General features: G+C 41.4%; 1 protein-coding gene across 4 annotated transcripts in view; it reads left to right on the top strand.

Annotated features, from left to right (window-relative positions):
- Positions 1-10,156: 10,156 nt before the first annotated feature.
- Positions 10,157-12,060, top strand: part of abi3bpa (ABI family member 3 binding protein a) — a 39,240-nt gene continuing 37,336 nt past the window's right edge. The window contains exon 1 of one of the 4 annotated variants that reach the window (XM_042494817.2): positions 10,157-10,579. In XM_042494817.2, the coding sequence (XP_042350751.2) occupies positions 10,471-10,579 (109 nt within the window). In that variant the 5' untranslated portion in view covers positions 10,157-10,470. The remainder of the gene's footprint in view (positions 10,580-12,060) is intronic. The other 3 variants (XM_042494818.2, XM_042494819.2, XM_042494820.2) reach the window with 3 other exon arrangements.

Raw genomic sequence — 12,060 nt, 5'->3', positions numbered from 1 at the left:
CCCATTATTCACACAGAAGAAATATTTTTCCACTTTAGCCTGAGTAATCTTTTGGTCCTGTTAAAGGAATGGTTTATTCACTTTCTTGCCAGAAATTTAAGTTTGATGTCACTCTTACTGTATTTCTGTGCACAGGCAGCCTTCATGCACTGTATCTATGTGTACCTACAAAAAGTAGTGCCCCACAAGTCATATATAACTCCCATAATCCTGAGTCAGTAGTTTGTATATTACCCACATAGTTAGGATGGCAGGACAGCATGAAAGGAGTAATGAAGGAAGTAGTATAAAGACTGAAAGTGTGTGTAAAGAGGCAGGTGTAACTTTACTTGCATGAACCTGTAACTTCACATTAAGCATGCGACTTTACATTAAGTATGCACCATGATGATGCCATTCATGGGGTGCTAATTTATTAAATATCATACAAAGCATATGTGCATTTGTATGAAATCATAAGAACCGTTGCATAAAGGATACAATGCTGTGCGCTAAATAGGCTCCAAAAACCAGAGCTAGCTGCTGGTTAGCTTAGCATAAAGACTAGAAATAGGGAAACTAGGGGCCTGGCTTTGTCTAAAATAGGTAACGATATTTCAGCATTCAGCATCTCTAAAGCTCACTAGTCAACATTTTATTCCCCGTCTATCAAATCTGTACAAAAAGCAAAGTATAAAAATGACAAATTACTGCTCTATGGCAGTGTGGAAGTAAAAAGCTTTGTTCAAAGCGAACTTTAGTGCTTCCAGTCTTCAGCTAATGTAACTGTCTCATGGCCGTACTTAAACCTGGACTGACGAATTTCTTGGCCTCTTGAATGCAGCGTATAAAAGCTATGAACACAAAACCAACATTTCATCACCTTTTATGTGGAACTTGCTAGTATGCAGTTGCCTATTTGCCCCTCAGCAGACACTGAGCACTGCTGGCATTTATATGGAGTCATTTGGAGTCGTGTTTCTGGCCACCTGAATAATGTTCTAATTTTTACTCTTTTCTAGCTTTGTGTTTAGTTCTAGCAAATCCTGAGAAACAAATCTGACTCTTTAGATGCTAAATTCTCCACGGTGCTCACCTATTAGTTACTAATGTTGCCTGCCTGTTGTTTGGGGCTTTGGTGGTGATGGTGTACAGTAAGTTTATAGAGCCTTTGCTTGCTGAGAGCAGCTTCCTGCTGCGGCTGAAAATGATGCTGATGAGAACGGTGAGTGAGAAGCTGTAACACTGAAACAATTAGTTAAAACTCGATATAAAGCTCCATTAGAGCGGAGGGTAACTACAGCGGCGGGCGATAATGCGCTGTGGCTTCAGGACTACAGGAATTATTTCTCACATGCACAAGTCATTGTTGATATAAAAAAAATATTATGGCTGCTTTAAAGTACAGACATTAGATTGTATATTGGTGTAATATTCTGACTTTTGACAAGAAAGCAAATGCAAACAAAGAAAGAGAGCATATAGTGTAGGGTTGTTAAAACTATTGGGAGCCAAATAAAGATGTAGTAGCAGAGCAAAGTGTGTAAAAAGTAATGATGCAGTCATCTGTGTGTTTTTGTATCAGTGAATCAGACCCAGATTCTTACTTAATGCCTGTGGATTTGTCTAGTATCCTATCTGCTGTCAGCTCTAAGCTGCACGCCTGATCCTTCCATGTAATGTGGTTATTTATCTTTCAGATGGAGGATCCATCTCGTCGAGCATACTTGCATATATAAAGCATGCCGCTTGCACGGGCACAGAGGGTGTGCACACGCATATACACAAAGAAAAGCACACAAAATGAGAACCACATTGAGCTTTTGGTCTCTCTCCTCAGCTCTCTGAGACAAATTTAGAGTGGATGAATTATATTTGTCTCTTCTCTCTGTCCTCTAGTCCCCTTAAATCCTTCTGCTTCATCATCCACAACACTGCTGTCCCCACGGGCTTTCCAGAAAGAAAGATTTGCTGATTGCCACATGGCAGTTGGCAATAACACCGGCCTGTCTATCAAACAGCATCATATTGTGGTTGTGGGTCTCATTTTCACAGAGGAGTTAGTGGTCTTGGCCTGTGCTGCGAAGAGTTGTCTATTATGGAGGTTTCTGACTTTATAAAAATCTGCAGATGCAGAAAGATGCACATATGTTGCTCACCTGCTCTGTGTGGGAGAATAGGACATTTTAACAAAGTGTACAACAACTGTTACAGTAATCAGCGATGAAGTCATCCTCAGGGTGGACCCAGGTACTGCTGCAATTTTATGACTATGAATTTATGACTTAATATTATTATCAGCAACATGACAGAGTGGTCTGCAAATATCTACACATTAAAAAGAAAACATGAGTGCCAGCTAAGTCACCGGAAGAAAATGTTGGCATTGTACGTTTCTGCAACCCACAGAGGTGATACATTCATATGTTTCACACGTATCATAAGAAGGTTTCTAAAGTGATGAAGCGCATGAATTGACTTTGTCACTCAGAGGTAGAGGGATGGTGGATGGTATGACACCGAGGTGAGATGCCTGCAAAGCTGCAGACCTCTGTAGTGAGGCATTTCTGTTTCTGCCAGCAGCTTTTTAGCCACCAAACATGTGGCACTATCCCGCTGTGTTTCCAGCTGTGATTGTACCATGAAAAGTGGTTGTCTTTTACTGACACATTTCTGCTTTTCATGTTGTAATAGTGCCACGAAAATTGGTTGTTTTCCTGGCAGATAGAAAAGCAGTTGTTTTTTGCAAGGAGGCATCACTGTGTTTCCACCAGGGATAGTGTTTCTGTAAGGACTTGAGGCTGCATTTACAGCCAGGATATTGATACAAAAAGTAGCTGTTTTTTTACCGAGATCATTGCATTTCCAACGGGGATATTGCAACAAAAAAAAGGTTGTATTTAACTGAGCCATTATTGTGTTACCTGCCATGAGTGTGCCACTAAAAGCAAGTATTTTCAGACAAAACACAATCTTTTGCTAAACCAAACCCTAAACGAAGAGGTTTTTGTGCCTAAACTTAACCACACATTAACCCCAGTATTCTTGAAATGTAGAGAAATGTAAAATTTCAAGATATTCATTACATAATGACACACAATGTAATACATTATTTGTTTGCAGACACGTACAGCACCAACATTTGTTGTAGTGATTGGGTGGTATGTGTCACATAGTCGATGCATAAGTAAAACTAAAATGAGTCTGTGACCTTTGAGAAACTGTGTGAATATTTGGAAGAATCTTTCCATACATCATATTTTCCATTGTGACAGAATGTAGAGCAGAGCTCCTTTATCTGGCAGGAAAACCAGACTGCACTACCACACATCCTGACAGGCACATAATAAAATTCCAAAAATGGAGCCGAGTCAGAAGTCAGGCATTCTTTCAATAAATGCATCAGTATAGAGGTCATAATATAGAAACGTGGTGATGTAGTGATGACAGAGGAGCTTGATTTCTATGGTGTGGCATGAAGTAGGGTATGAGACATATGAATATGTGTCTGCAACATTTTCATCTTCGAACTGCTCTGACCTGGTATGGAAGTCTGTAATTTAATAAGCCGCTCCATTCATGGCATCAGCCGATTGGAAAAAGTGAGTGGAAAAAAATCTAAATTATTGTCTTTTTCCATACTCAAAATCACAACCAGTCCTGGTTAGGAGTCTTGCACACATTGACAGAGCTGTGAAAGACCTTCTGCTTTTGGCCACAGCAGCAAACGTTTTCCAATCGCCTGCACCTACTGGAAGGAAGAAACCCAGGTGGATGCAAAAAGAAAGAGTCATGATCTTAAAATTTTATCATGTCAGCTTCAGGTTTTAGTGAGTGTTTTTCCACCTGAGTAAAGATGATCCTCCTTCAAGTGCATAGTGGCTGTAATCTTGTGAATCAGAAAGAGAAACTCCTATTGTTTCCTTCAATGTCAGCAACTGATCGGAAACTGACATGCACATAAACGGATTTGCAAGTGTGTCATTTCCTTTTTGTACCCATCACTGACACAGTTTTCCGGCTGCGTGGCGCATGTTGGCAGGTGGTGCTGATGATGTGTTGAAAAGCAATAAAATGAAGGAAGGGAATGACAAGTCTGTGATGACAAAAGCAGAGTGAGGACAGCGTGCCTGACCTATTCTCCTTTATCCTACGCATCTTTCACAAACCCAGACGGAAGAAAGAAGAGCCGAAAAGGATTTTGGTTGCAAGAATAGAATAAAAGACACAAGGGCAAGGAAATGAGGATGACACAGTGTAAGACATTTAATTAAATCCTAGAAACTTTGGATTTATTTCTGGCGTGAAGGACAAAAAGTGCTGACACTATTTGCAAGTATTTTGATTCCTAGGTCAGTCATTAAAAAAAAGAAAATTCACATATTCCTTCATGGTAGAAGAGTGATGAAGTGCTGCAATCTGGTAACAAGTAAAACAGCTGGTCTTAATCCCATCCATCCATCCATCCATCCATCCATCCATCCATCCATCCAGAGTACTCTAGACATCCCTCTGCCCAGCATCAATCAGAGCTCCCTCCGGTGATCCTCACCCTGTCTCTAAAGCCCGGTACACACTGTGCAATTTTGGATGAAAGATAAAAGAGATGAAAGATAACTATTGTGGCAGAAACATGGTGATGGCTCTAAAACGGTGGTCCTATGTCGCATAGAGAACGAGGTCCAAGGATGGCTGTTGTCATAGTCGTGTGATCAAAGACAGCCTTGGGTGAAGTTCTGACAGTATCAGAAGTTTGGGATGACTGTCGCTCTGTGTGACCACTGTTAGGACTCATGTCTGCTCAACAACCAACAGTGATGCAGCGTGAAATGATGCACTGATCAGCGTGCCTCTGCTAGTGCATGCTAAATGCAAACAGACCCTAATGCTTACTCCAAGCCCTCGTTGCAAAACTGGCGTGCCAGGCTGACCTCTTTTTGCCAGCCATTGCCACATCCACATTCTCTTGCTCCTCTTCAGACTTTTTCGCGCAGTGTAGCTTGCACTAAATTTGTAAGACTGCAAAAATCTCACAGTCTGGAAGAGACTTAAGGCTGAGTCCAGCCACCCTACGAAAGAAACTCAGATCTCTCTTTACCAAAACAGTCCAGCGGAGTGCCTGCATCACTGCTGATGCCACGCCAAACCAAATATCCATCTCATGCCCCATTTTATCCTCACTCGTGAATAAGACCCCTGCCATCCTTTGTCCCTGCATCGTACCAGCTCCTGATACTTATTTAGCTTTCCTGTCAGTCTTCTTCACATCCACCAGGACCGTCAGTTCCACCATTCCTCACACCATAAGACCACATCAGTCCTCATGGGTTTTTGGATGACCTCAGGAAAGTGTAGTTTTCTTTTGAGGTCCACCCTCATCTTCAATGATTGTGCTGTCTGCTGGAGGCTCATCTTGGTTTTCTTTGAAGTGGGTGGTTCTTCCCCTTTCCTGATGAACTGTAAGGACTCGGGTGGTCTCGCATGGGTCTGACGCTTTCTCTGTGTCTCCTCCTCCAAGATTTCAGCTAGTGCTCTGATGACCTTCACATGACACCATGAATACAAATAAAAATCCCAAATTCAAATTTCTACCAAAGTCAAAGTACAGAAAAATATCAGCAAAATGTATTTAAAGTGTTTAAAGTAAGAATACATATCCTGCAGAAAGGTGCCCCCTGTTGCTGACATTAATGCATGATTAAATTGTCAAAGCATCAAATCATAAGCATGCATGTGAAGCTACTTTCAGCTTCTTTAAATACTGTTTGGTGGTTTAGTCCAGTGGTTCCTAGTGTAGGGGTTGGACCTTTCCAAAGGGTCAAGAGGGTTGTGATATGACTGATGGGAGAGGAAAGAAGATAAACCAAAGTCCTGCTACAAAAATCTGTTTTCAGTTTTCGGACTTTTCTCTTTTTTGTGAAAAATTTGGATAATTTTACCACTTTGGATATCAAACAGTTACTTAAATGAAACCATCTGAGAAGTTAAGAGGGGAAATCTCTCCTTGGTGGAGACATCTGGAGAGGTCACAAACCCAAAGAAGTTGGGAACCACCACTTTAATTTTTAACAATGCATTATATTTTATAAGCCTATTACAAGTCAAATCTAAATCACAAAGTAACTAAAGGTATGAGGTAAAAGTAGTTGAGAAAAAGTTTTTCCCTCTGTATGTAGTAGAGAAGTAGCATAAAATGGAAATGCATAAGTAAAATACAAGAACCTTAAAAATGGACTAAAGGACAGTAGTAAGCAGAAAATGGTCCCTAATGAAAAATACATTATTGGTCCACTGACATCTTTATCTGCCATGTTTCCCCTCATCACAGCGTCACCATGACTCCATAGACAAACTTATCTCATCAGCAAAGCAGCTTCGGTCAAACCGGTTACACCCTAAACCTAAAAAATCATTTTCACAGAGCGCGCTTTACGATTCATCTGCATTTAATGGGTTCTGGCGTGACGAAGTCCGGGGTTCCACTGCAACAATCTGTTCAGGGACTTCCTCGGGAGACACACCTCCTCTGGCGCTCGACATCATTTCCTGTCTCGTGTGAGGACATGTGGGATATAATCAACTGCATTGGAGGGTGGAGATGTTGGAATTCACAAACGCATGCACGTGCAAGCAGACATGTGTGCGCCTTGCGCACACACGCACACACACACATGCACACACAAGCACGCACGCACGCACGCACGCACGCACGCACGCACGCACGCACGCACACACACACACACACACACACACACACACACACTCCTCGTCCTTGAGGCCCAGTTCTGGCTTGGAGTTTTGGCTGACCAGGTTGAAAACTGGCTCAAGTAAACGCACAGACATTTTGCACACAAACGAAATGAAGTGACAGAACTCTTGGCTGTAAACAATAATATACCATGAGGTCAACATCAAAGAAAGGCCCATGATGCAACGGTGTCGCCATGTGTTTGTGATGCACCGCAGAGTCATGTCTGAATGTGCGACACATGGCTCCAAATGCCATGTTTTTGTCAGCTGTTCTGGAGCGCACGTGATGTTCATGTGTTTTTCGTCGTTGGCAGAAAGTATATTTATAGATAGGATGATGAGAGACATTGTTTCCATGGAATATGATGGCAGCAGATCGCTGTACACTCATAGTTTTTTGGATACACACAGCTTATATGACTGTTCCAATTAAATTCTCTTGACTCAAGTGTGTGTTGGTGTTTATAACGAATTGTGGGGACCCTAGTCTGGTAGCCCACTGCAGGGACTTGCCTCCGCACTGGGGACAAAAATGTGGTCCTCCCATTTTTAACAGCTTATTTTAGAGTTTATGATTTTGTTTGAGGTTTGAGTTCAGCTACAGTTCTAAAAAGAGGTTTGGTTTGGGCGCTAGGACATGAAATATAACACGACTTGGGCTGTGGATGTGTGTGTTTGGGAGAGAGGTTTAAGGGTTCTTTTATGCTCAACATTGGATATGTGTATAGATACGGATAAGGCCGTCTGTGGGTATACTGCATTCACTAGATCTGTATTTGTGCGTTTTTTTTGGAAAGATTACAGATAGACAAAACATAGCAGTACCACTGGAGATCATGGAGGCAGTGTAGCGTAGTTAGATATGACGGCATGGAAAAAATCAAAAGCTTAGTGAAAAGATTCCTCCTTAGGTGCTCTCGGCCTGATTGAACTTTAGGGTACACTCTAACTGATGGTGGCCAGTATACAAAAGAGCGTTTGAATGTAAAGAGTCTTTGTTTAAGGTCTTTTATGAAATACAATTTTTTTCTGTGATAGTCTGCACGCCTTTGAGCCTTTCAGCACCTGCAGACCATATTTCATTGTGCATGTGTTGTACCCCAATAGTGTGACATAAGTTGTGACTTATCCTCTTTTGAACCTCCTTGCTGTCAACTCCTTTTTGTTTTGATTGTTTTTTTCAAAGATTTTTTTTGGCCTTTATTTGATAGGACAACAATAGTGTGAAAGGCAGTGGGAGAGGGGAGGACATGCAGCAAAGGGCTGCGTATTGGGACTGAACCTGTGGCTGCTGCGGCAAGGACACAGCCGTCGTACATGGGTTGCCTGCTCTACCAGTTGAGCAAATGGGTGCCTCCACCTTGCTTGTTGTCTGCAATTTTTGACTTTGCCCCCTGGTGCCATCTATTGGCAATATCTAGACCATCATAAAGGACAAATTGAAGTATGTGGCAGTGACGTTTACAATGTTTGAAACAAATGTATCTATTTTTGCACATAAAAGGAGTATAAATAAGTCCTAAGAGCAAATTTAAGTTAGTATGCAGATAGATTATGAAACCATTTTTCATGTGAATGCATTTACAGGCACACTACTGTCCCAGCTTTCTTTTTTTCTTGGAGTATCTCAGGGTTTATGTGAGTAAACACTGAATCATGGTTTCTGGATAAGACTTTATTACCTCACTTAAGAACATCTGTTGCACTTATCACATTATGTGTTGTCTGCAATCAACTGCCTTACCCTCTCTTAGCATTTCTTTTTTCCCCTCTTTGTGAATAGTATCCTTGTGTCTTGCCTCTTGCGAATATGTGGTCTGCTGTTTCTCCAGGTCCTCACGTCAATATACCAGCTGAAGTACTACAGGATATACCAGGATTATGTGTGTGTAAACACGTAATTCAGCCTCCTCATCTCTGTCTGTCATGTGAGCAGAGGCATCCTTAAGGTATGTCGTAGGTTAAAGAAAATAAATATAATAATAGACTGGTGGTTACAGGGTTACCCGGAAAAAGGGGCAATAGTTTACTGTCGCTATTTAATTCTAAATAGACGTAAGCACACTGTGAGCAAGACTGACTCGTCACTTCCTCCTGAAGTAATCTCCTCAACTGTGGTCTGGTCTTAATCATATCCAACAACCAAAATCCTTTTGGAAGTCCCCATTGCAAAATGTTTTCCAGTTGGGGGTTTGTAACATTATTAAATTTGTTGAACTTGTTATAAAGAAGGTTGTGAACCACTGTGAAAACCAATATGATTTGTATTTAAATGAAAGTGAAAATGCCACATTGTTGCTGATATTGTACAATTCAGCACTTCACGAGGTGCGTCCAGTGTCGCCTTCCTGTGAAGAGGAAGGAAGTAAGATAGTAGAGGTTCAGTTGGTTGATGGCTGTGTGGCACATCTGATCGTTTCATAAAGAACACCAGAGATTATTTCATTAATGCTCAGTGGTTTTTTTTTTAGCTGTAACCATGATCTTTTACTAACACTAACCGCTCATTTTAGTTTCCTAACCATTTCCATTAGAGCTGGGTATCAGTGCCTGATTCTTCTAAGCTATCAACCAAAATAACCCAGTACCAAGAAGTATCAAAACTCATCTACTAAACAGTAAATGGACCTGCACTTTTATAGTGCTGTTCTAGTTGATCGACAACTTTAAGCGTTTTAACACTACTTGTCACATTTACTCATTTACACAATCATTCAAACACTGGCGGATGAGGCTACTGTACAAGGTCAATTTATAAACGTTCATACACACTGACATACCAGTGGCACAGAAGAATATGTAATGCTTACGTTTACATGATGGGCATTGAAAGAAGTAGAAATAAAATGTATCAAATGAAGTACTCTATTGGTATGAGTATTGCTTTAAGGCTAGTGGTGTTGTCATTTTTTAAAAAGATACCCATCCCCACAAACTAGAGTTGTCGTGCAGATATTGTAGAAATTGAGAAGCAATGAACGTAATCCAGGGTACTGCAGAAAAGTCCAGCATTTTTGTCTGGTGATGGGGTTACTGCAAAGATGATAACAAACCGGGAATCTATCTGAAACATATAAACATGAATATGAATTACCAGATTTATAAAGTTCCACGCAAAAATGTCTCAAACCGGAATATCAAAGCTGGGATCTTAGAGTGCTCAGTGTAAGACAAGTTACGAGAAAGAGAGCGAGCGAGAGAGGAATAGAGAGAGCAAGTAAGAACAATGAAAAGTGTCAAAAGGCCTCTGCAGATGGAAAGTAGGATTGCTGGGGACACACCAGACTCGGAGGAGAAAAAAAGAGAGCAGAAAAAAAAGAGACTGAGCTGAGGAGGGCGGGAAGCTTGGACTAAACTCTGACTCCTTTTCCAGAAAAAAAAGAGTGTGAGATGGAGAGAAAGAAAAGGAGAGACGGGGGAGGGTAATGGGAGTGGGTGTGTCCGGCTCTTTCTGTTCCCTCCCTCCATTATAGAGAGGTATAGATGGTGCACGAGCAGCCAGAAGTCCAGTCCAGTGAGCTGCACTAGTCCTGAGAGCCACCAGCTCAGAGAAGTAGTCCAGCCACTCCAGAAACAGAAACACTCAGCCTGACTCCTGCAGCTGCAGCACACATTAACTCAACCTGTTAAAAAAACATTCAATCAGCAAGGTGACGCTGAGTGACAGCTTCTTGTTTCTGGGCTCATTTAGATCACCGGCAGCCTTTTACACCTGAGACTCAGAGGTGAAGCACAGCAGAGATGAGGATGGGGATGCAACGACGCTCACACAGCTTTCTGGCCCTTCTCCTTGTGGTCTTCATCGCTGGGATAGTTCTCTCTGGCCCCTCGAGCCCTCGCAGGAGCAGAGGTAGGTGATCAGTGTTATCCACATCAGAAGACTGTGTGCACGTGACGTGATGCAATTGTTATGTGAGTCTAAAATCCATGCAAGTGCAAGTAAACATCAGTGTAATTGTCTTTCTATGTTAGCCCTGTGATGCACTGATGGCTTTTCCATGATCTTTCTGTCCATTTTGCCAAATGCATGCTGGGATACACTTTGAAATACTGTGTTGTAGTTAGTGAGATGAATGTTTGTTTCAAGGATAAATGACAAGAAAAAGGGTTTTGTAACCATATTGAGACACCAGTTACTGCATAGTATGTTGAGTGATGGATTCAGTTTGGCACACATCGTTTGTGACATCATAAAGAAAGCTGGAAGCTTCTGATGTGGAGAAATCCCCAAATACACACAAAACAAAAGTGAAGGCAACACATTTCAAGCTGACATCTGTCCTCCTCCTTTTATGCTGATAACTGCTCAACACACGATATTAGTTACATGGGATTACCGCATTTGGCTTTTAATAGGGGGATGGAGCTAAGTCCGGGTTTTGTTTTAGATCCTGTTCCAAGGTTTTGTTTAATGAGCAATGCAATATATTTGTACACAAATCAACCCTGTTTCTGTATTAGAAGTTTTAAATTGCCAGCTTTTAAGTCATAGTTCTTTGAAACATCAAGTTATTCATATAGTTTGTGACTTATATGTTTGGAGGGACACATAGGAAAAATCTGCACCTATGCTCCAAAACACCTTAATAAATTCAGTATGGGATTTAAAAAAAACTCATGTTCAAAAAGTGGATTTGATACTGACTTCTGCTGCTGAACCCTGAAACCAAAAAAGGAAAATCAGCTTTCCACTTGAGCCACCTGTCAGACTCTCCAACTGCCTCGATTAGAAACAATGTTTTTACGATCCCTGCGGTTTATCCACATTTCCCTGAAAGGAGCTGAGCAGACACGGGGAAACAGGCCAGTTACCACTCACAGGTTTTTAATGAAAGTGTTTCCAGGTTGGAGGTCAGAGGTTAGACTAGTAGACAACTTGGCGGGGTGGCTTTTCCTGGAACTGTGCCCACCGAGCAGACAATGTGATGTGTGTGTAAGTGGAGTAATTGTTTTTCTTTGTTGCCTTAAACATGTTACAGCTCTTACTAGTGGATATTTTTCTTCAAACCACCACCAGTTTAAATGAAACACCGACAGTGCAGTAGATGCATCAGTTCTGGCCAGTGCAAACCACATGTATGTTCAAAAACCTTTCCAAACAGCAATATGGAGATTACCACAGCATCTTTGCATCATATGAAAAATCACCAAAGCAAATCAATGTCAGAGCTCTCATGCAGTGTTCTCTTCTCCAACATACCATAAAGAGAAGACAGACTCATTTCAGTAATTGGATTATATCGCACTGAGTTTCTGTCTGTTTGGCATTCTCACAAAATGCTTGGAAAACAGAAAATTTTCCAGGAACATTTTCCATATAGTCTAATTTTC

Source organism: Plectropomus leopardus, chromosome 10 (assembly GCF_026936395.1).
Source record: "Plectropomus leopardus strain MGB_pleo_1.0 chromosome 10, ASM2693639v1, whole genome shotgun sequence".
NCBI lineage: Eukaryota > Metazoa > Chordata > Actinopteri > Perciformes > Serranidae > Plectropomus > Plectropomus leopardus.
Note: the sequence above shows the minus strand (reverse complement) of the source record. Positions and strands in the feature narration are given on the sequence as shown.